At 38.6% G+C, this 25,594-nt stretch overlaps 1 protein-coding gene across 2 annotated transcripts in view; it reads left to right on the top strand.

Annotated features, from left to right (window-relative positions):
* DENND1B (DENN domain containing 1B) overlaps positions 1-25,594 on the top strand; it is a 153,449-nt gene that overhangs the window by 43,600 nt on the left and 84,255 nt on the right. For both annotated transcript variants that reach the window (XM_059477951.1, XM_059477952.1), the window contains 2 exons: positions 13,893-13,942; positions 21,824-21,943. In XM_059477951.1, coding sequence (XP_059333934.1) covers positions 13,893-13,942; positions 21,824-21,943 — 170 coding nt within the window. The remainder of the gene's footprint in view (positions 1-13,892; positions 13,943-21,823; positions 21,944-25,594) is intronic.

The raw sequence follows: 25,594 nt of genomic DNA, 5'->3' as shown, positions 1-25,594 counted from the left end.
TCAGGCAGCACTCTGCCTTTGGGCTCTGAAAAACCTGTGCCTGCACACTGACTCTCAGTTGTGTAGGGTCTTTGGCATTTCAAGTAAATTGCTTGTGTTCCTGGAAAAAAGGGTATTTTAATCCTCCTTGCAAGGGAAATTTTCCTATTAGAACTGCTGGATTTAAACAGAATATACAGCAGCTTCTGAAGCAAACCCCTGAGCCAAGTCATGAAGTGAAATCAGGAGAAGCCTTCTCTGCATGTGTGTGTGCATGTTGAATTGGGTAGGTTAGGATTGGAGACCTGAGCATCCACCAGATTTAATTTCTGTAAAAATCAAAACCCCACTAAAAACTATCAGGGGTAATTTCCATGAAAGTTTGTGGGGAGAATGTTAAAGGGGAAAAAAAAAAGAAAGAAAAGAAGAAGAATATTCTCTGTTCTGTTTTTCAGTCATTTCTATTTTAAATGTAAAATGTGTGAGTTAGTTTTTGGATGTATCCCAAAGAATCATCTTTCCTAAAATTGAAGGGCTGTCTGTTTGCACAGTGGTGTGATAACAGTGGGCAAAATATTTTCCTCTCTTCCTGAATTTTTCTACAGTTTATCATGTCACCTTTTTGTTGCTTTCATAATGCAAAGAAAACTTGTCTAAGCCATTTTGACATTTTCTTCCTCTTTCTCACATTTCTCCTCTAAGTATGCCTTCCCAGTGCTTGCTCTTCTCAAATCTTCTGTTTTTCTTCTGCCCTACCATTTTCTTTGATGCTGGTCAATATTCTTTTGGTGCAATTTCTTCTTAAATATTGTCTTTCCAAACTCATGTTTTGTTAAACATGTGATCTGTTGTGGATGGGATGTAGAAATTAGAGTTGGTCAGGAGGAAGACAAGACCAGGGATTTGTCATAATTACTTACTCACAGTCTGTCAAGTAAAGGAAATATTAAGGTGTGGTTTTGGTACCACAAAAGAATTTGCAGGATTCATTGTTGATTTCCTTATCTGCCCTGACTGCAGGGAAACCACTTATTTTCTCTCTGGTAACTCCTCAGATGCCAGAATAAGAAGGAAAAGAGAAAAACAGAGTAGGGAAGGAAAACAAGTAATGCTTCCAGGCATGAAATGAAAACACTTCTCTTTGCCAGGAGTGTTTCAGAAAGTGTTTTTGCCTTTTTTTTTTTTTTTAATTTTATTTTATTTTTTGAGGTTGGTGTAGTTCCATTTTTAGTAACTCTCAAAACTGTCAATGAAAAAATGAACTCAAGCTGGTTAGAATTCAAAGTACAAAGAGCCACACTACCATTTCCAAGGAAGTATTTATTAAAAAGTGCTTCAAGAGCCAGAAGAACTAATCTGTTTGAGACATCTTAGAGTTACAAGTTACTGTTATACTAACATTAGTGCTATAAAAATGAGTTTGACAATGTGGAAAAAGTTGTGAATCATCTCAGCACCACAGAAAAAAAATGTGAAGATTTCTGATTTGAGCATATATAGGTCTTCTGTGGTTATCCTCCAGTCCTCAAATTTGGATAAAGAATGAGCTGTAGCCATTTAATGGGATATCTTTTTTCTTTAAAATGAATTTTGAATGTATATTCCTAGAGGCACTGTCTTGTAGTATGTTCAAATAGCCCCTTCATGCAAAATTTCCCATTATAAAAGATCAGTATATTTTTAATCTTGAAATTTCTATTTTGTTTATTCAGACTTTCAGACTGGTGAAACTAGAGTTTAATTTTGGCCTTACAAGCCCATTTTTAAATCAAAGGCTGAAGAAAAAATATTAATGCTATGATATCTAGAAAAAAAAAATTCCACTTGTTTTTAAGGAGAAAGTATTTTAAGGGCTTTAGAAAAGCAGCCCAAATGAAAACAACACCTTGGCTTCCAAACTGAAGTACTTGCTGGCTGTTGAAGAAGAAAACACATTTCTGCAGAAGTTGACGTCGCCCAGCAGAGCTGCGATCTCCTGGCGCTGGCTTGTCTGCTCGTGGCAGTGCAGTCAGCAGCAAAGCCCTACTGATGTCACAGTGCCCAGGTGTCTGCACTGTGGCTCTGTTCATGTCTGTTCAGCAAATAAAACACTGACACTCCCACCAGCTTCCGTGAGTTGAAACATTGCTGGGAAAAGAGTGGTGTTGGCACAAGGAAGGAGGAGAGCACAGTGCTGACAGCACCAGCAGCAGGTGGTGTCTGGGCAAGAGGTGGCACTGCCTTCTATGTTGGCTTTGGGGCATGTAAGGTCAAACATTTCGTATTAATTTAGTAATTACAGGTATGTGGGGCATTATTTTTAGCTGTGTAAGAATTCAGTAGCTTTTTAATCTGACCACCTATTGATCTAAAGTGATTTCTACCTGTAGTATGTGGTGTCCATTGAATAGTTCTCATTCTTTGCCCCTCTAATTACATAATATTTTCTGATTTCAGCCTGCAACTTCTCTGCTGCTGAAAACCATCTCACTAGGAAGATGACACAAATAGCCAAATTCTGGAGATGGTCTTAACAGAAGCCACTTTAGTACTAAATATGACAAGGGGTTATTAACTGAAGATGTGGGTTAAGAAGGAATTCAGACTCTGCGTTAGACTGTTGGTTGTGTTGCAGATTTCATCCTATCTCCTCTTGCTTTTGAAGACAAGCAGTCTAAATCTGCTTTCCCATGTCACCCAAACCCTGCAGATGAGTAAGGAATATGGTATCCAACATGAGAAATCTCTGCTGTTTTCTCTGAAGTTAGGGTAATGCTCTTTATGTTGCTATCTCATATTTTACGTAACATCTGGGTTTTAGTTTTACTGTATCACATTATGCAGATGTCACCACTGAATTGTGAGCTTTGTATCCTGCAGTGACCCAAAATAAAGTCTGATACTGTACATGTAAATTTACCCTTTTTGTGTGAAAATATTTGTATACATAAAGATGTACAGGTGCATATGCTGTTGTTTAAAGGATAAATCCTCAGAAGTGCCAGTGTGTTAGTCTTCCCACAGCATAGCACCAATCACATACTTGACTTTCAATGTTTGTTTTAACTACTGAAAGTTAAGCCTGGCTTAAATGAGCATCTGATTGGAGAAAAAAGGCTCAGTTTCTTTCAGTGTGGAATATTTAATTGAATGGATTGTGGTAGCAAATACATAAATGAGGTCACCATGAAAAAGATTATATTTTTTTTTAAGATTTAAATAATAGCGCAAGTTGGCTATTTATTTTTGTTTGTTTTTTTGACTATTCTCCAGAAGCAAGCTAAAATCTGTTCTCTGGGTCCAAGGAGTGTGTGGAAGCCAGCAGTGAGATGTTGTGTTCCTCTGTGCTCTGTAAGAGAGCAGCAGGAGCCCAGGAGGTATGAGGCTGTTTACACTCCCTCCAAGGCTGCAGGCGTGCTGCTAGGGGATGCATCTCACCAGGCTTCTGCATGAGATGCCTTTGTTCTTGTATTCTGATGAGGCATTAAATACATGTTTAAAATTGTTTATGCTAACTAGATAGGTGCTTGCTTTGTGGGGTTGTTTTTATCAGGAAATCTTAAAAAGGGTTTGGTGGTTTTGTTGTTTGTTTATTAAGTATGATTGATATTTGGGTGCATTGGTATGAGAAAGGAAGAATCTAATGAGATTAGTAATTTTCAGTGATGTTTTTGTCTAAATGTTGCACATTATATTTAGTTAAGGGATATTTTCAAACTTGAATCTTTGTGGAAAGCAGTTAGCCCTGCTGAGATGATGGCAGTGAGGCAATTTTGTACATTGCAAAGGAGCTTTATCTGCTTAAGATAAGGTTTATCTGGTTAAAATAAAGTGATTTTTCTGACACCTTGCATTTGGGAGACACTGCTTTTATTGAAAAATACTGTGTGTGTAAGGCAGCAATGCTTTTTGTCTATGCAAATCCTGGCTGATGGATGATCAGCAGGAAAACATTCAGAGGTGTATTTATAGTTGCTAACTGCACTGTGTGAACAGAAAAGATCTGCTCAGTTCTGATAAATATTCTGTGGAACAACTGCCCACGAAGACATGCTGGGAACACCCAGAATCACCAAGACCCTTACATCATTCAAGATGTGAATATTCCAAGATGCTTTCTCAACTTTTTCTTTTAATTCATCCCAACAGAGACAGAATAAATCCTTGAGACTTTTATTTTTTAAATTTTAAAAATGATAAAAGGGCAATATCAAAAACTTGGTATTTCCTTGAAATTTTGAGGACAGGTGGCAACATGAAGTATACTTGTTCTCAGAATTGTGGGAGTTTTGTTTTATAGAGCTTTTAAGTTAAAAATGTTGAACTTGATCAGCATATGGTACTGGCTAACCTCATCTCTACCAGCTCTTTTGTTATCTTGTTATTGTTACAGGTCTTAATGACAGTTGTAAGCCATAGTTCTGGATGCAGGGGTTAGTCCACCCTGGGGAGGAGAGAGAGAAACAGCAGTGTGGATTATGGAAATATGAATTGATCTAAAAAGCAGCTCTCTTGTAACAGAATGGGACTCAAAGAAAGACTGGGGAGAAGCTGGTGAAAAGACGATGGAATATGATGTGAAAATGATCATTTGAATGCTTTTCTTTTCATTCCCAGCTGCTGTGTTCTGGTGAAAAGGCACACATTTGTATATCTTAAGGCTGGGTGAAAAAGGGCCAGATGAATGGAATTACTTGTTAGATATGTTTTCATTTTGAGTCAAATAAATTATGTGCATTTTAATAGACTGTCTGCATATGTTAGCCATTTTTTAAATCATACAGCTGTGATATTGGGGGACTACATTTTATAGAAGTAGTTTTTTCTCTGTTTGCTCAAATAAGTATAGAATTAATATTTGACTGTCCTTCAGATATTCTCTATCAGCCTGTTGAAAATAATTGTTACTGATTTAGATTATTTCAAAGCCAAATCAGATTCCAGCCTATGGTGATGTGCCAAACCAAAGAAGAAAAATTAACTGATGGCTGAAGTAGTGATGACAATCATTTGGAACATCTTCTAGAAAGACTGCCAAATTGTCATGTGTGGTGTCGTTGTTGATTGACCTCAGCTGCCCTCAGAATATTCCAGTGGAATATCCACTAATTCCTTATTCTGGGATACTTTATACTTTCTCCTCTGCTTCCTTAATACCCTCATTCCATTTCAGTTTTCAGTTTGTTGCCTCTCTTACTGGCAGTGTTGGTTTTGTGTCTCAGGCTTACTCTGCTGCACTTTTAGGAACATCCTGTCCTTTGTGTATTAAGTACTGGATGCAATATTCCTGAACCCTGTGTTTGGTTCTTGGCTCTTCTGCCTTTCCTGATGATAGTTTTCTGCAGAACTCAGAGAGCTTTTGAGGTACTTTGGTTCACTCTTACTGCTACAGGTATTTCAAGTGTCACTTCAAATAATTTGTTGATATTTTGTTAAATAAAATTCTCTTTTACATATTGCATATATTAGGAAATGGTTTGGGATCCAAGTGCATAATCCATGTGTGATGAAATCAAGGAACCAGGCAAAGCACAAGACTTGATGGGACTAAAGTCAGGAACAGGAGCAGCAATGCAAGGGTGATTAGTGGGCTGCAGCTGGAAGGATTCAGGCTACTTGGTTTGGGACCTTGGACTAGGAATAAGGGAAGGTGAAGCAGTTCCAGGCAGATGATCAGCAAAGGAAATAGGTTAATCCATCAAAATGTAACTATTTCTGGTGCTTGTTCCTTCTGTATAAGTTTTCAAGGTCTAAGTTTGTTGTGAACTATCTAGCTGGTAGACTCTACTTGTTTTCCCCCCTAAGCAGAGATGTTGAGTGTCTGGGGTTTGTGTGTCTGTTTCTGTGTGCAGTCATTAATTAATGTACAGTTGGTAATGAAAGATCTACATATGAGAAATCATCTGTCTCTGAGGGTACAGTGCATGCTCATTTCTGCCCTTTAGCCTTCACTAGGCACTAATGACAATTAGAGAAAATTTACTGGGCCAGTGAACACTCACTGCACCCATTCTTGAGTTTTAAACTAAATTTTGGAAGAGGGAAGACTTCTTTCAATTGATAGAGAAGTTCTGCTGTAGGAACATGATTTTGGCTAATTTTTCAGTAAGTGTTGTGAATGCTAGTTTAGATTTATGAGTGTCTCCCCTGAGAAACACATGGGCAGTTTCCTTCTTCTGATCAAAGTGAAGGAACTGAAAATCTTCTTGGCTGTAGCTGCTTGTGCTGCCTGGCTTGCTGGTGAAAGCTGCCTCCCTCCTGTCTTAGCTGTTCAGAGTTGGCTTATGCTGTATCAGAGGTCGGAGCTAAGCTGGTTGTCAGAGTGCTGAGGTGGCTGACTGATGCTCATGTGCAGCAGCACCAGCCTGCAATTGTTGCACAGTAACTGCTGGCAATAAAGCTGCCAGAGGCTTTGAGCAGGGAGCCAGAAGGCCTGGACAGGCTCAGCTGTAGGTAAAGTGAGTGTACATGGCAATCTTCTAGGGAAAAAGACACCCAGTTGTATGTCCACTGCACTTTATTTTTTGGGATAATCATCTGTCTGCATTGGGTAACACTAGGGGCAAGTTAACACTTTAAATTTATGCTTGTTTCCTTCTTCCCTTTCCCTCTTTGGTCTGTCGTTGTTTCATTTTCCTTCTGTTTTTCAACACACTTGATAATATCTCAATTTAGTACTGAAAAACTATTACTGCAAGCAATTCTTACTGAGCTGCATTATGATGAAGCTTAGAATGTAACCTCTGCCGAGTGTAAAAGAAGAAATAAGTGCTTCCTTTATAAAAATTTCACAAATAATTTTATTTAAGGAATTACAATTCTAGCAGGTTCCTTAGAAGCTGATTTCCTTTCTCAGTTCCTTTTCTTTTGGCTGTAGAGTGTTGTCAGAGACGAGCAAGTCAGCCCCCACATGTCATTGGTTTCAGTACCCTGTACAAGGTGGTGTGTGGTTCCCTGACTTCCCCTGCTGCTGACCCAGCCATGGGAGCCAGCATTGTCCCACAGGGCTGCACATTTAGGCATGGATGAGCCCAGACAAGGGTTTGGCTTTTGGACTGCCTCACCTTGTTTGTCTGCATAAATCACTCTCTGCTACAGATGCTTTCTCTCAGCATGGCGCTCAGGTTGTTCCTTAATTTACCTGATGCTCAGATTTCTGACTACTGAATTTCTGAATTGCCAGTGAAATCGGGATTTCTTCATGGCCTGTGCTGTGCAGTCATTTTGTGGAATAACCAGTGGGAGGTTGTGATTCTGGAAGAGCATCTCCTGGTGCTTACAAAACAGTTTCATGCCCAACCTGAGTAGGAGCAGTCTGCAGGGCTGGTGCTGACCACTCTGTATACACAGTACTACGTATTTACTGGGCTGGCCAGTTGTTCACTAAAAGCTTTGTAGACAAGGAATGGCATCCTACTATTTACAGACACTCTTTGTTTCTGGACTTGTCTTTTAAGTAACTAATGCAGTACTTAGTGAAGGAAAAATATTTGGAATATATTTGGAACAAAATATGCTTGGAATTAAAATCAATTTGAAATGTATCAAGTTGCATCAGGAGTAGAGTTTGTCTACTTAAATGCTTGAAATGTTATGATTTTTTAAGTATATTTCATTTTCATGCTAATGCAGATAGTCATTATCTGTAATGTTCTTTTATAGTTCGTTTTCCTTTTATAAATAGCCTTTCTTGGTGGCTGAGAAGGAAATCTTGCAAATAGGAGCCTTTTGACCAGAGTGTCAGCTACACTCTACTTGTGGTGTTCTTTGATACTGTTTTGCAGACATTTCTGAGACTGCAATCTTCACTTTAAAGGAATATATTGAATAGAAAGAGTTGGGTTTATTGCAAATAGGCTCAGTTCTGTCCCTTGCTGTCAGAATATTCAAAGGCGGAATGAAAAAACAACAGGTAAAACAAATAATTATGAACCAGTTTTTCAATTTGTGATTTCTTTGACAGTAATTATTTTTTCACAAGTGGTGAAACAGCATCTGAACAGGATGTGCAGGAGGTTCTCAGCACTGCTGCCAGACTTGCATCTTGACTGCTGCTGTGAGAAGGGAGAGATCTGAGATCTGAAAAGGTCTTGAGTGAAACAAATATTGCTGCTCCTTTAGCTGGATGGCTTGGGGATTTTAACCTGACCTTCAGAGACTTACACATTTGGGTTTAGAAAATGATGTCTCCTATGATTCTAGTTAAGAGAACTTCTCTGTTGAGTTTCCAGATAGTGTTAGACATGGAAAGTATTTATTAATAAACAGCCACTTTTCACCTGCTGCATGGTGAAAGAAAGTTGTGTGCCATGCTGTGGTGCCCCCTCTTTTTCCCTTTTTTTTTTTTTTTTTGCAAAATGTAATTAATTTTCTCAAAGGTAGTAAATACTCTACCACCTTAAAAATTAAACGTTGCTCACATAGAAATCTCAAGAGTGGAGATGGAAAGACATATTTCCTGTTTTTCCGAACTCTGATACTGCCTAGGGAATGATAATCTCCCTGACATGAGCCAGGGAACTGTGGGAAAACTATTTTTTTGCTACGTGGAATACTAATATTACATGCATGCTAGAGATTTGTGGTGAAGTAGTATTTATCTTGTTTTTGTTTGCCTTGCCAATAGTAGAGGTGGATAGTAACATTTGAATCTAAACTTATTCTAAGGGGAACTTTCTTTCCCCTTAGAAAGGGAAAGAAGAGCATTGTCAATTTTTATGTTTTTATTATGAGTTCCAGGAAATTTGAAGGGTTTTTTCTTTAAGCAGGAAAATTAACATGTGCTGAACCTCATTTTGGTTTTATTTGTAACTGAGCTCGATATTTGAATTGAGTCCCTGTATGCTATACTGGACATACCTGTCTGAAATAGGCTTTATTTTTGTCTGGTTATGTGATGAGATTCAGGAGCAAATAGGCAAGTAGAGACTCCAAGAATTTATAATTTAGTCAAATCTCTGAAATTTAAAACTTACTCTGTGGTAGTTTAGAAAGTCTTATGCCTCAGTCTTGTAGGACAGTGAGATTAATCGTGCAGGATTAGCTTTCCTTCTTGTGGAGTGCCTTTGAAAGCTGCTGTGAGAGCAGTAAAAAGGGTGCTGCCTGGGACAGCAGCCTTAGTCTGCTCTTCAGGGCAAGAACATTCTGTAGCATATCTCCAGCTGGAGTGCACCACATCCTGGTCCTTCACTCTTCCAGTCCTTAAGGTTTTTTTCATTTCTTTTTTGTGTGTATTTAACATGCTGTTGGTTCTAAGTGATGCTGCAACAATCACCTCCAAGTTCAGTCACAGGTACAGCTGACCTTGGGGCCTCCACTGCCATCTCTACGAGAGTTGTTGGTGTGATTTTGCTTCTCTAAGATCTCAAGCTCATCCCATTACCTTGTTGTCTAAAGTCTTCCTGTCCTGCTGCCTCATCTATCTGTGCCCTTACCTGTTCCCTTGTTGCTGTGTAGAGCACAAAGTTAGCAGACAAAGCTACTAAAAATCTTCAGCTGCCTGTCTGGCATCTTCTCCTGAAGCATGTAACTGAATGGTGGCCAGGGGGAAGCAGGAACAAGAGAAATTAAATCTAGCTGAAATTCTGTAAGTGATCTCATCCTCCTTTGCAGGTATTCAGCTTCTTAATAATTTTACACAATGGGTATTTCTCTGAATAAGCTTCTGAGTGATGCAAGCACCTTTTGAAGAGCAAGTATTCTAAAGGGCTCTGTGCTTAAGTATTACGAGCAACTTGATTCCTCTGAATGTCAGTCATTAGGCTGTAGGGCCTTTCCAGTTGTGGTTTACATGTTAGCCAACTAAAAGAGGATCAAAAATTGTTCTCAGCAGTGGAGTGGAATTTGTTCTGTGGGTCAAAACAATCTGTGGTTGTAGAAATGTACACGTTGCTCAGTTTAGTGGAATTTTAATCTTGCTTGAATCCATTAGTGACAACTTCTGCTACGTGGTCCAGAATCTCCTTCCTCTTTGCATGTTTGTCAGGGATGTATGAAGTGTTACGTGGCAGCTGTATTGACATAGAAAGAACTGTCAAAAACCACAGCACTATCTGCACGTTAGTCTGTAAATTGTTAGCTGGAAAGACCAGGTCTATTATTAGGGAGCTGCGACTGCACAAATTTTCTTATCTATTTTCTGTGAATAGAAGTATTGCAGCAGATAGATCTTAGAGAGCACATCTAGGGCTCTGTGTTTTGCCACCCACACTGAGACTCCCATGTCACACATTTGTGTTACACCCATCCTGTGGTGTCACACTGGAAATGAAATGGTGAGATGTGCACAGGACTTTTGTGGGACTGCCCTGTGGATATGAATAGCAAGACAATTAGTATTACTATGAGGTATTAATTTTTATGTAGAACAGTTTCAGGAAATTCTTCATAATTTGTCTTTAGATCTAGAGGAAAATCTGATATATCCGAATGCAAAAGTGCCTCAACTGGTCAGTTAATTACTGACCATGTTTCTTTCCAGACTATGAAGTTATCAGAACCTTTCTTCCCACAAAGCTGGCATGTATGAATTCAGAAGCATCTTCTACTGCTATTGTTTACATTGCTTTATAAAATGGTGATGCACAGAATTAGCTGCGTGGGCACCAAAACAAGCAAGGAACACTAAATAATTCCTACCTTTCAGGCTTCTGTAATATCCTTCCACTGTAGAGCCAGTGAGCATGACCAGGCCAGGCTGGAGTTGGACAGTGCAACTGATGAGAGTGAATTAATAAACCATTGCACCATGAGCCTGTGAGAGTGCAGGGTTCTGCTGCTGTGCTGTAGGTATAAAGCAAGTATTTTTGTAAATTTCTGTCTTTGTTTAAGCTTTTTTCAAGGGAAGCAGCACGTCACAGTTCACATGATATTATTTTTATGATTTTCTTCTTTCTTTTGGAGTTTGCATGAAGAATGAGATAGTTATCCTTTAACTTAGCAATTAAACACAATTTTTATGCACCTGTAGATATTTAGTCAGTGTTTAAAAGCAAATAGATAATTTTACTTGTGTGGGTTTTAATTCTTTTCTTTTACATCATTATCATCTTCCCCCTGTACACACCTTGTTTATGACACAAGGACCATTTCTGAAAGCGCTAATTCTGTGAGAGCCAGAGGAGGAAATAATCCTGGGACACGTGAATCAAACTATTTTGCTTTTTGAAGACCTGTACAACCTTTTGCCTTCAGAAATAAATGGATTTATCAATTTTTATACCATTTTATCAGGTTGTGAATATAAAAGACAACAAATGATGTTATTCTTTTTCTGAGAGTGTAAATATTGACTCAGGAGGAAGTCCTGGCTGGTTAGGAGCCTTGAAAATGATGACCCGTTAGGAGACAGAGCTCCAGTTTTATCCAATAGAGAGATTGCTGTGAGTACCAGTTGTAATTGTACACAAATATGTACACAAATGTGTCTGTATAATATCATTTACATTTTAAATTCATCTAGAAGCACCTTAGGGGCTTCATTTTTTCCATTTGAAAATTCTGACTAGCACCTGTAATTAAGGGAGAAGACGGAGCCCTGGAAGCTAGGTAGGACTTCCATCTATTGATCTGTGTAAACCCGGCTTACGCTGTCAGGGGAGAAGCAGTCAACTGCTGAGCTGCTTTGTCACTGACATAAGCTGAGAGAGGATTTTTTTTTTTTTTTTTTTTGTGTGTGTGTGTCTATACTGTTTATACACCAGTCTATAGACCTGCTGGCTGGTTGAATTTTAAAGAGAGCGGAGGTTTAAAGACTTGTCCCCCGAGGGATGCTCCTGCCAGTTGGGAAGCGAGCGGAGGCCGCTCCGCAGAAGTTGAGCGCGCGTGGCCGCCTGGGGAGGGCCGGGCGGCGCCGGGGGAGCCCTGGCCTGTGCTCGGCCCGGGCAGCGCTGCAAAACACACCCGTAATTTCCAGGTTCTTCAGTCAAAATATTGAGCTAATACCTTCGGTTTTTTTGTTTTTGTTTTCTTTTCCTCTTGTGATAATTTATTCTGAGAGGATACAATGGGGAACGTAAATGAATACATTTCCATACCCAATTCTGAGTCAGTGCTAAGCTCACCAGGCAGCAATTAAAATCCTTGTTAGTGAGGAGAAAAATTACTTCCTATAGTGTGAGAATAGGTGCAGATTTAGAAGAAGAATTAAATACTATTTCTTTGGAACAAGCTTTATGAGCCTGAAGTGAAAGACTGTTTGTAAATGTTTAGGAAGTTTCTGAGTTAGAAGTTTTGATTAGCCTATTCTGCTTGCTCTCTTTTGTTAGAGTTTTTTATTGTTACTACTCGCATTGTGTGTGCTTGTTCCTGACTGCAGAAATCAAATGCTTACCTGCTCTGTTTATATTTTGCTTCTCACCCTTCTGCAGTGGGCACTCAGAGCAGGTAGGATGGTACTTGAGCAGTTCCTTTTGAAGAATATTCTATGTACTACTGTTGTTTTTAATGGAGTTCATAACCTTTCCCAAAACACATCTGTGGCTTTTGTGCACTGTGCCAACCAAGAAAAAGTTCTAAAGATTTCTTGAAATCTCTTGTATGACTTGGAAATTCTAAAAACATTGACTTCCTGATTTAGTATCACATGAAGATTTACTGAGGCACATCATATACCCTTACAGTGTTGGAGCTAACATACGCATGTTGTAGTCACAGGTGTCTTTTTCCTGAACTCTTCCTCTCTTGCTAATTAACTTGTGTGGGCTCTTTGTATTTTACACTATCCACTGAGCCTGGTGAGTGTTTGAAGTAAGTGGTCATTGTAGTGTGTAGGAATTTAAATGCAGAATTTCCCCTAATGGGAGTTGGCTGTCCAACTTGCAGTAAACAGGGTGTTCAGGCTGCAGTGCTAACACCTTAAATCAGCTTCTTAAGCCCTCTTGTGCAGCCCTGGAAATTTGTAATCCATGTGCTCTTTTCTGAAAACAAACCTTGCAGGCCAGCTCTTGTATACAGAAATACAGGTCTGTTGGGCTGCTACAAAAAAGGAATTCTGCAGCTTTGTCCAACTGCATGGATGTCAACTGTCTCTTCTTGCTGAAGTATTTCACAGGGGGTTTGTTTTCCCAGCTGGGAGCAGGGAAATAAAACCTATTTTCTAGGATCTTGTAAAGTCGTTGTTTAATATTTGCTGCTAAATGATCTGGTAATTCACTTTTTTTAAAAAGAAAAACGTTGACTAGTTTGAGAGCATTTTTATATTTTAATTAACACATTTTATTTGCCACTAAACAGCTTCTTAAATAAAATTCTGCACGAAAGAGAGACATTATCCTTTCATACTGTGGTATGAATGTAGATCTGGTGGATTTTGCTCTCCCCCACCGCCTTTCCTTTATTGATAGCAAAGCTTGCTTGTGAGACCCAAAGGGTTAATCATATAAATTTCTGCTTTGGACCAGTAGGCGATTTCCATCACTTTCAGCATTTGACTATGGAACATGTATAGAGTTGTTATACCTTTCTGTAATTCATTCTGCTGCCAACTTCATTCCCTTTTCTCTGCCTGCATTTTAATTGAAACAACATTTGTATTTTTGAGCCAGGATCTGTCAGAAGTCCCTGTGGCTAGTCTGTGGTACAAGTAGCAGCAGACGTGGCTTACCCATATGGTGTGGTGCTTCTTGTAAAATCCATATGGCCTTGTTGAAGGGAATCCCAGCGGGGATGTGAAGGGTGTTAATACCCTTCAGGCCAGGCCTTTCCCTCCTGGGGCTTCTGTGGCATTGTCTTTGCAATCTGCCAAAGCAAAAACCTAATTCCTTTTTAATAATCAATTATTTCAGTCCAGGAACGTGTGCTGTACTTTTTCTAATCATATATTCCTCGAACTTATTATTTGTTATGAGTATTTTTGGCCATTTTTTTTAAAAGCGAACCTTTCAAAAGCCTTTTCAAAAAACCCCTAACTTCATTTCTTTTGCTTGTATTTTCAGGAAGTGCTGAACAGCGTTCCAAAGTTCTGCTTTCCTTTTGACGTTGAAAGGTATGTGCTACAGTTATCATTTATTTAAAAATATTTTATAGAAAATGATTTTTAGCATAATTACAAGCAAAGATTTAAAGAAAAGGCAAATGTAATGTATTCCCTATGCTTGCACCTGCAGAAGAGAAAACGTACCCTTTGTTCAAGTAAGTATGAAGTCACTAGTAGGAAACTATCACAGCAAAATGTAATCCTTACAGAATTTTAGGAATATTTCTGTTCAGGTGGAGCTGCATTCCAACTCTCAGTTTTGTACACTGTAATTGTGAGCACCATCTGTGTTAGTATAAGGATGTAATACAGTTTCCTGTAAGCAGCTTCATTAAAAATGTTACGGTGCACCAGGATATAAAAACTCACTGAGCAGTACAGAAAATGTGTTGTTTGAGTTCAAAGAAATTAAGACTTTAATTACATGGAAGTAGCTGAATATGCAATTGATTTTTCTCAGAGAAGAATCCAGACCATTATTTATAATTAATTAGTCCTTACCTTTCTGGTGTCAGTTATAGTCTGGTTTTCATATAATGTTGCCAGTCATTTAAATTGTTCATATAAAATGTTTTTATTAATGAAAATATTTATTTGGTCTTGTCAAAATGATTAATGTTAATTTATTTAATAGATTGAACTCACTTGGTTTGGAAAACCTATATTGTCTGAATTGGCAAAGATTGAATTAAAAGCTTGATTTGCATAATTAATGAAAGATACACCCAGGTAATGTGCAGGCTGAGCCAATTTCAGAACAACATGAGCATCAGTTGTAGATGGTGAGTTGGACATGAGAAGCATCTATCAGATGCAAGAAGCTGCTGTCAGTAGAGGAAAAGCTGGTGTGTGCAGAGAGGAAAGAAGAGTGTCTTTGCAGCAAAACACACTGGCAAAATAAAGATCTTTATAAACACAACTTCCCTGAAGTAAACTAGGCTTATTTAGTCTTTTATAGCTGAATTTAATTAAGTTGTTTGGGTTTTGAACTGGCTAAGCTCACTGTCCTTTAAGCTGTTTTAATGACTTAAGTAATATGGTTGTCAGTGGTTGGCTTTAAAGCATTAAAGTCTTTAATGTGCTTAAGATACGTACAGAATTCTGTTTAAAATTGGTAATGAAGATGAATAATGGAAATAAAATTTGAGGATAACAGAAAAGGTGAGGTTCTGTTGCTGCCATCCAGTGGCAAGAAGATAATCAGTGGCAGTGAGTAATTATTTTCAAATAAGTTGTCTTACTGTAACTATTTCTCTTGAACCATTCAGAAGACACTTAGCTGCTGGTATGAAGAGAATGAACTTAATAAACTGTGGGAATACTTGAATTTCTAGCATAGCTAAGTATGTATTTTTGCTGATTATATGCGGGGGTCAAAAACAAAGGGGACAAAAAGTTAAAAGTGAAAGCAAGCTTGTTGTTTAAGCCACGCTGTGCCCTCTCCCCGGAAATGCTTTTTGACTGTTGGCTTCATGCTTGACTGTAAAGCAGTGTTCTCAAAAGTGCCAAATTTCTACAAATTTCATACAACTTGTCAGCTGGCCAGGAGTGGAGGTTGCTGGAAGCTGGGGTTGTGCTGGGAGGAGTGAGTGAGGCTGCTCAGTCTGGCCTGCAGCCTGCTCAGGCAGTGCCCCGCTCCCTGTGGAGCTGGAGCCGAGTTCAGAGGGATTGCAGGGAGAACCAAAGGCAACTGGGATCATGGGAGTGCAACAGCATGGATGAGGAGGGGCAGCTCTATTGTGGAGCAAAGGACAGATATGCTGGAAGCTCATTCAGGAAAGTGGAACTGTCGCTGGCGAGTTGTTTGTGTGAACAGCTTACTGGCTGCATGATGTTTTTGCCATTTCATACTCAGCTCCAGTGTTTTCTGTAGTGTAGACACACCTTACCAATTGTTTTAAACATAACTAGTTGTCTTCTGCTTTCTCCGTTTAATGATTTTTATTTTGACATGTGGAGTGATAAAGAAAAGGATCGAGAAAACACTGCTGAAGTTCCTTTTTATAGGGCTTTTTTCTACTGGAGATTTAAGATGTTACAATCATTTTAGTGTTTGTCTAGCCATACATATGCTTTCCCTTGTCTGATGAATGTATATATGTATATATAGTTTTCCCCTTGTATATAGGATCATGATAGATGGGGCACCTAATACTCCCAGGTATTTTACAGGCATTTTCAATGACCATTTCCGTACAGAAACATTTGAACTGAAATAGAAAATATCTATTTCGTTCATTGAGCGTATTGTATTGCAGAGAGCATAGCTTCTCAACCTGTAATAGATATATATTTATATACATATATATAAAATACGTATATTTATGAATATTAAATACTTCAAGCATTGTCTGAGCCTATTAAGAGCTAGAAATTACTAGTGCAAAAGTAGGGACTTCCACTGATTCTGATACTTAAAAAATGTGACTGTTATATGGATTCCTTCTGGGTTTCTACTACACAGCAGAGTTATAGATAATGGAGTGTTAATTCTCTTATCCAGCTAAATAAAACTAAATAAAGTAGAAAATCTCTGTTGTTCAAGTTATAGAGAAAGGAAAGTTAAAGCACCAGTAGTAAGATCGCTGTCACCCATTTTCTTTCAAGTCACCTGTGTTAATTAATTAAGGAATTGAAAAAGAAATGAGATCATCTATTGGATTTTTTTTTTTCCACTTCGCTGCAATGATCATAGAGATCCAGATTTAGTTCTCACTGTTTGATGCTGCTTGCATCATCTCACCGGGCATAGCTTATGAGATGTTATAAATAACTGTACACTGCTCACACTAATTATCAAAAGTACATACTGTGAGTGGTAATTAAAAATCTAAAGGAAACTCCCATTAAATTGAAACTGAAAGTCAAGCCAAAAGAGGCACAATAGCGTAAAAAACATTCTTTGGCCATGACTTAAACTTTGAGCTTTATATAAATTTTTTTATTGAAAACAAACATGTAAAATGTTACTTCTAGTTATGACTGACATTTTATTTTAAAGAGATTAAGAAATTTATTACATCATAGAAGTTCTTTAGCATTTGCTCCAAGTACCTATGTCTCTTTTTGTGAATAAATTATTTTCTATTTAATAATGGCACAAGTGTGTAATATTCTAGCAGTTTGCATGTATGTATTTACAAAGAAAGATCCTTTTCTTTGGTACTCCGTTTATTTATTTTTATATGGTCTAGGAAGATTTAACATTTGAGGACAGAGATTTTAATTTCCTTTCAATGTTTGCTAAAGCAATATTAATGCTTCAGAAAAAAGCATTTTGTTCTCTTTTGTTGCTTGAGTCCTCTGTGCAAATCCTGCATGGTTTGCTTCACTTTTCTTTCTCCAGCAGCCTTTTGTATTTTCCCTCTCAACCCAGAGCTCAGGTGTGACTGCAGAGTCCATACGCCAGTCTCCACATCCATCAGTTGTGTAACTGGGTGATGACTGGTGAGGATGCAACTTTCCTTGTTCCTTTTGGAGCATTTCATGTTCAGCCTGAAGTTGTGCTATGTCACTGCTTGACCCCTCATTTTTATCTGTACTTTGAGCCTCTGCCATTTCTCTCCACCATAAGTACTTCCCTTGCTCCTTTCATTCCTTAGTCTTTTCCCTTTCAGGATGCATTTCTCCTGCTGAATGTGCAGCACACAAGCCTTTTTTAGATATTCTTTTGGGAACTGCCTGTAGGACCAGCATGGAGACAGTGATGTGTACCACATTAATTTCCCCATGGTGCTCACCCAGTCATGGGCAAGTGTTGGATTTTGGAGGATAATCAATGCTGCTGCTGCTGTAGGGCGTTTCTCCTTAGCAGCAGAATGTCACTCGAGTGTGGGAATTACCATGCAGGTTATTTAACTCATAATGTTTTAGGGTGAGTGAGTAATGATAGCAGGAATGACATCACTGTCACTCTCCTGTTCCTGGCTGATGCTGTTTCTGTTGGTATTTGTGGTAAATGTCTGTGCAGAAACACAGCTATGATAAGAGAAGTGCAAAATGATGCCTTGAAATCATTGAATTTGCAGATCTTGTGAAAGGCAGTTATATCTTACACAAAAATTTTGCCTTCAGAGTAAATAGTTGAGAATGAAAAGTAAATAATCAAGAAAGTATTTCAAGCTGTGCGGGTGAAGATAAATGAACTGTAGCATTTCCTGTACCCTTCAGGCACTGCAATCAGTTTGCAAGGGGGATTGCAAACTCAAAAATGTAGCAGCAGTTAGACACAACTGAGTTCTTTTCATCTTGTGTCTCACTGTATTATGGCACCTTTGTGTAACAGTGAATGTGTGTGTGAGACAAGTGTGAGGACAGGCTGCAGTGTGTGCTGTGAGGAGTGTAATTATTGATTTCACACAGGGGTTGTTTGGTTTCCATGGGTGTGCAGAAGTGCACTTGTCTGAGAGGAAACCCGGAATGCTGAGGGAGCTGCTGTGTGCTCCCATACACCTTTGGCCAGGTGTGATGGTCAGGGCCCTGAGACAGAGCTTCTAGACAGGCTTCTGTTGCAACTGGAATACTCACAGTGAGACTCTTTACTCAGTAGTTGCGGTTTCTTTAAATGCTTCTGTTGTTATGAAAACATAACCCCATTAATAAGCTAACTGTGCTTTTTATTTGTGGGAATTTTCTTACTTGGTGGTGGCATTATCCATTTTCATGTCTTCTGCAGTTTTTCTCCTGTTACTTTTTTTTTTTTTTTCCTGAATTGGGAGGCAGAGCTCAAATCAGACAGCTTGGTTGGAACAGAGGAGCTCTCCACACAGAGAACCTGAGCTCTGTGCTTGTGGATCCTGTAATGGGCATGGAAGTGAAGAAAACAGGCCTTGAAGCTTAGATTTGGGGATAGCAGTTAGCTGAAGGAGAATGCCCAGCCTGGTGTTACTGTCTCCCCAGTCTCTCCATCAGCTTGTACCACCACCTTAACATCTGGTTTTCAAATTCCAGCTTGAAGCAGTTTCTATTCTGTTCTTTGATTTGGGAAATTAGGATGACTGACTGGTGACTGATGGGTTTGGTTTTCCCTATCAGTTTGAGAAATGTAATACATATGAAACTTTCAGGTTTAAGTAGCAGCCATAAAACCTTCAGTCAGAAATGTGTATATTATTTATATTGGTCAAGGACATGTACATAGTATTTTATATAATTTCAAACATCTTCTCTATCCTAAACAAAATAATCTGGAAGAAGAGCAGTTTTTGTGGAGAGCAAAGGATAAATTTAGTGATTAGATATGCTGCTTTTTGTTTGAAGGAGAGATGCAGTTCCTGCCTTAATCAACTCTCTCAAGGCTCCCTTAAAATGAGGCCTAAGCAATGGCTGTAGTGTAAACAAAAATCTTTAAAATTACTCTTTACCTACTCCATGGGTACTAAAGAGCCTTTTCTGCATTGTGTAGGTACACAGAAAATTTTAAAACCTATTTTTATTTCTATAGTGAACTGTAATAACCTTGAAAGAGCCCATTGTAGTCTGCAGGGTTAATAAGTATTTACACACATTCTTCATTATTAATGATTTATTATTATTGAACTAACATTAAAAGTAAGCGTGCAGGGCAAGAGTTGAAAGTAAGTCAAAAGCAAGGCAGAGGAAAGAGTGAGGAGAATGTCAGCACTGGTTGGGAACGATTTGTGCCTGCTCTCCCCTTCAAGGGAGCAGATCATGCTTCCTTCAAACAGCTGACTAGACCAGCTTTCTGCAGAAAGGTTTGGCAGCTGGACTACTTAATCTTGTGCTCCAATAAAAAGTCTGGGTAACATTTTGTTGAGGGAATTCTGGTATATGATAATTTCATTTTATTTGTGCTGGTTTTCATACTAAGAAAACTTGAGAGGCATCAATGCTGTGGTCCAGGTAGCAGGGTCAGGAGCTGCTGCCTGTTGCTGCAGGGAGACTTGAGTTCTGAACAAGCTGAATGTGCTGCAGTGAAACAGAGAGGCACAAACCCCAAGTCACTTGGCCAGTGTTTGTCTGCATGATGGAACATGCTATGTATGTGTTTTATATATGTGTTAAAACTGTAGTGCTAGCACTTGTTGAATGTTTTATGTATCTGGTTTATACATTGTGGTCATCTATCAGTTGAAATCCCCAATTATCATTTGTTTTTCATGGTAAGGCTTACATATAGTCAGTTTTAATTCTGCTGAAGAGAAGTAGAAAAACAGGCAAACTTGCTGCCCCCACATCTTAAGTGGAGCTCTCAGATTAGAAACCCAGAATTAATTCAGTATTTTAAACTGAACAGAAAATGTAGTCCAGATGGATGGTTGGTCACTGGCTTCTGTTAGCTGTTCTTTTGAAGCAAACGGGACCAAATGCAAATTTTTGGGTTCTTGTGGAAATTCAGTTTTAGCCTTGGAGTGTTTCTCAAATTAAAAATCTGGGACTTGCTGCTCACATCTCTTTCTAAACTGTGTGGGAAGCAGTTTTCAAGCTGGGCCACTTTTACGCTGACTGTCAAACATAGAGTTGCCTTTCTTAAAGAAGCAAAGGGAAGATTGTGATTTGGAGATGGTGAGGTGGCATCAGAAACACTTCCCACTGAACTCATAACTTGGCTGGGCTATTTTTAGTAGAAAATATCAGAATTTATGTCTCAGTTTTAAAGTGGCCCTGTGTACAGACATTTTGCCTGTCAGAGGTGTACACAGTACATTAAAACCAATTTGGATTAGTATGGTTGTGCACAGAGCCTCCAGCCTAACCCTGCCAGGTGTTCCATGGTGTGAGGAGAAGCCAGGCCTGGCTGCTGGAAGCTCCAGGGCTCAGAGTGGGACATGGCCGAGCTGAGGGAGGGTGTGAGCAGAGGCAGCCGAGGTTGCTGCTTGGAGCATTTCCAGTGCTCCAGCTGAGCAGCTGCTGCTGGGTTTCTGTGGGAGCCCCAGGGCGCGCAGGGCTGCTGAAACCACACAGCACATTCTATGGCAGTCTGCTCTCTGCAGGTAGGAGCAAAGTGCAGAGAGGTGGCAGAGGACACCACAGGGGTGGCAGGGGTGCAGTAGGGCCACGTTATTGATGGCTCTGTGGTGTCAGTGCAGTGTGCAGCATCCCGGCTCCCCAGAACCTGAGCAGGGAGGGACTGGGCTCAAGCCATTGAGTATTTACAGTGGTTAAAGAGAGCACTAGGTCATTCCAGGCTGCTGAAGGCAGCTGAGGAAAGTACTTGTTTTAATGATTTGAGTTTAATTACCTAATGGAAAAAAGTCCATTAATTATGGGTGATTATATTGGAGTAAGTGTATCTTCTAATGTTGTATGCTCAGTACAGGCTTTTGGTTCATCTTAGTCACTTTATGTTCAAGAGGGGCTAAACTAAACTGAAAAGAGTGGGAGACTCTATAGGCTGGGTAGTGATACCAGGTAGCTAATTTTTAAACCTTTGTCATGCACGTCTGAAACAGTAAAAAATCCCTGTGTCCTATGTAGCTTCTCTTGCCCTTTGATTAACTGCTGCTTTCTTTTTCCCTAGGGTGAAGATTTTCTATGTTTTATTCTGCTGGAGATTTAAAAAAAAACCCCAACCAATCAGCAAAACCTTAACAACCTCCCTGCCCCATATTGCAGGGGATAAATTAAAAAAAATATTTGTGCTCTCTGACTGGTAGACTGGGGTCTGTGATGATTTTTAGCTTCTCTGGGAATTAATTTTCAGCGTGGTCATCTAAGATTGAACCAGAAATGGCAGGTGTTAATCATTACTGGCAGGTTCTTAGATATTCAGCTGTAGAAGATTGTGTAAGAACAGAAAAGAACAGCAGAAAACAAAATTGTATTGATGATTATAGTGAGGATTGAGCATGAAAATACTTGAGACCAATTACTTAAATGCTCATGTTTTATGTGATTTAATGGTTTTATGCTCTGTATTTGTTTTTTCAGGGTGTCCCAAAACCAAGTAGGACAGCATTTCACCTTTGTGCTCACTGACATTGAAAGTAAGCAAAGGTTTGGATTCTGCCGTTTGACGTCAGGAGGCAAGGTCTGCCTCTGTATCCTAAGGTAAGGTGGCACAATAAAAATTGACTCAATGAGTGAATATGGAAAATACAAGAAAAAACCTGTCTTTTCCAAATTCTCTGCTAATGTATTTAGCTTTGCTATCAGGGGTGTTGCTTTTCTATGGCAGTGTTACCATTGCTTTCACATGAAAAGTGGCCTCAAGCCCCATATGATGTTATTCTTCTGTGAACTTAATAATTTTATTCAAATAACATGAAATCTCTGCTTAAATGCGGAGGACAATACATTGCAGCCTTAGAGGCTTGGACTGTTATGTGGATATTTTTACTTTCTAATCAGATCTTTGACAAGCACTCTGTCAATTCAGCAATAAAGTGCATTATTCTGTATTCCTGTCCTTGGAAAGGAGATTTTGGGTGTCTGTTCCAAGTTCTTTGCCTAGACGATATCTAATGTAAGAAACAATAGATCCAGAGAGTTCACAAGAGCATGCTGTTTTATTGCAGAGAAGATACTGATGTTGGGGAGAGTGACCCCAAAGAAATAGTTTGTTTCTCTCTCTGCTTTTTCTTTCTTCTCTCTTAAGATAATTGTTTGGGTAACAAAAAACCCCAATTTGTTTAGCTGTCCTAAAACCATTGTAATTAAATTAAAGGCATAGTGATCTCATTAAAAGAGAAATTTGCAACTTCAATTAAGAACCTAGCAGCCTGCAAGCTCAATAGAGGAAATAGGAATATCTAGTTCAGCAGCAAAAAGGAAGAACAAAATTGAATTTAAATTGTTTTTAAAGAAAGAATCTGGACAAACATAAGAGAAGAGGAGCCAAATGCATTGGCAGCAAATGAGAGAGAATTTTGGAGAACAGGGTAGGAAGAATATGGAGAAAAGCAAGGTCTCAGGTTTTTGGGCAACATGAAAATCAGGTAGTTGTGGTGGATGTCACTAGGATAGACCATGTGAATTAGGGAGAAAAACCCAACATCAGCTTGTAAAGGGATTATCAGAAAATGAGCACTGAGGGGAAAAAAGACCAGCCAATATAGAGACTTGTAGAGTAGTGCTTAAAATTATTGCTAAGAGCACATCAAGATTTTAATGAAATTTTAAACAGATGCCAAACTAATGTTGAGAGTCAGTACACTGAATGTTTTTGGTAAGTAATTTAAAAAGAAATGTTTGCTCTAAATATTGCAAAAAAACCCCTACCATATAATGAAAGTAGCAAAAGGGAAATATTTTATTCTGGAAATTAATTTGCTTTCTGGGATCTTTGAAATATGCCTTTAGTAATACTTCAGAAGGATTTAAGTCTTAGGCTTTTGGAATGTGTAATATTGAGCCATTTTCTCTGTGATACCTTTTTTTAATATAACTTATTAAAGCCCAGAGTGAAAATATATATGTGTGCTTTTAGCTCTTTTCTGTGAGTTAATCTTTTCGTCCCTCATCAAGCTAGAAACAAATTTTTTTGCATTGTTTGTGTGGCTGTAACAACATCTAATCAGTTATGCACACTCAAGTGCATTTAAGTACTGCATGGAGTGCTGCAAAGCAAGGATGTAAATTCTCAGCTGGTGTAAACTGGGTATTTCTTTTAACATATCCCCACGGACGTGCATCAGCTAAAGATTATTCAATGGTCTGTTACTTGGTAGAAATAAGTAGGAAAATGAAAAGTGGCAAGCTATAATTTTTCACTGAACCGTATCCAAAGCATTGCCTTTATTGCTTTTATTGTGACAATTTCAAATTTACAAGGCACAGCTGAAAGCATAACAGCACTAGCTTCATAGCACTGTTCTCGTGGCTGGGTACTCTGCTTATCTCCAGAATGTGTGTGTTGTGTTGTGTTCAGCTGGAAGGAATGCAGCACTATTTCCATCTGATATGTTCTAGTAGCCAGTCTGGCTTTTTCTCTGAATCCCAAGATTCATTAGAAGTGACCAAGTGAAAGAAGACTCACTAAGCAGATTTCTTTGGGCATTTTATCTACTTTGCACATTCTTATTGTTCTTAGATTAACCAAAATAATAATAATAATAAGAATGCTGTCTTTATATGTAAAGAATGTGTGTGCATGTTCAACCTCGCTTATATCCATGTATCAAAACCACATAAAATTATATTTGCTGTGTGTATACACATGATGGCTGATGTATGGGCAGTTCAGACTACTTGTTCATCACAAGTGTGTGCACTACAGCCATGGACTTTTCTATAAACGCACAGGTGCAGGTGTACAGGAATGCCATGTCAAACTGCCTTCTCCTGTGCACATGGATGTATCCCCTTGGACAAGAGGACTGTAATAAGATTACTGACTGAGGCTTTGACAAAGACAATTAGGGATAGTTAAAGACAGAAAACTTAGTTGAATTGTCATAAATAACTGAAATGTAACTAAAAATCTTTTAAGACAAGCAGGAACAAGCCAGTCAAATTGACTGGAAGGAAATGCTGTAGATGTTTGAGTGGGCAACAGGACACAGCTTTTCCCTTGTATGTGTCCTTTGTGGATAGTACCAAGCCATGTGTTAACCTCTGCCAGGGCTTCTAAAGAGATAGAATTTCAACTGCTGAATGGGATTCTTAACTGAAAGCTGAAGTAAAGGCTGCTTGTCCTTAGGTTTTACACCAGCAACTCAAAGCTGCATGTAAGATTAAAGTCATTGTGGTTTATGGGACTTCGCTCTATAATTCATTGTCCATCTGAAACACTAATTAAAGGAAATTATCTCTGAATTTGCAGCCACATGGTCCTGCTTTAAACTGGGTAGTTTGAAACAGAAAATATACTAGTACATGCAAAATTCCTCTATAAGTTTTATGGAATTTTAATGCATTTTATGTACACATGTATATAAATTGTGTAAATAGGATTTTCTTCCAAATCAGAATGTATTGTTCAAATGCTCTCTGTGTTTATAAAGTGAAATAAAAATTTCTCGAGGTAGTTTTCTCAGGCATTTTTGTTTGAAAAACTTAATTGTGATGTTGTGTTGTCTGGAATGAATGTGCAGAGCTTGACTGCATTTGCCAAATTCGAAGTGCTAAACCACAGTAAGATGACAAAGTAACTCTTGGATTATTCTCCAGAAATGCTGTGTGATTCCTTTGCAGGTTTTATTTAATTTAGAGCTTTTCATTAAGCTGCATGGCTGCTTTGTGAAGCTCTTGGTGTGAATCCTGCTGTGTCACCTTCTCTGTCTCCACAGTGTGTTGAGCTAATGCAGCCCTGTAAGACAAGGGATACACAATAGGCATATTCTACAATACCTTGTTGAGCTCATATCCTATACTGGATCTTTTCTCCTAGTTTTACTTTTCCTATTTTTGGGTAATAGTTTTGCTAGTTGAGATTTGAAGTGGTGCAGTAGAAACTTGATAGTCTGCTTTTGAATAATCATAGACTTAATTCTTCTGGGTTTTGTTTCTAAGTATCACTGCTGCCTGCAGTAGAAATAATACTTTCTGGGTTTACAAGAAATTGATTTTGAATTACCTGGATGGTTTTAGTACAAAGTATAAGTAATTTGAAACTCTTGATGGACTCTGAAGTTGACCTTAGGTATGCAGAGGAACACAAAATGCATCGTTAAAATGCTGAGTCTTAGATTTTGTTAATTTTATGACTGTAAAATTGTCACCTACATTTCCAAATGAAATGCTCTAATAAGGAAGACAGGT

Source organism: Ammospiza nelsoni, chromosome 9 (assembly GCF_027579445.1).
Source record: "Ammospiza nelsoni isolate bAmmNel1 chromosome 9, bAmmNel1.pri, whole genome shotgun sequence".
NCBI lineage: Eukaryota > Metazoa > Chordata > Aves > Passeriformes > Passerellidae > Ammospiza > Ammospiza nelsoni.
The sequence above is the reverse complement of the archived record's forward strand: the minus strand, read 5'-3'. Positions and strand labels throughout refer to the sequence as shown.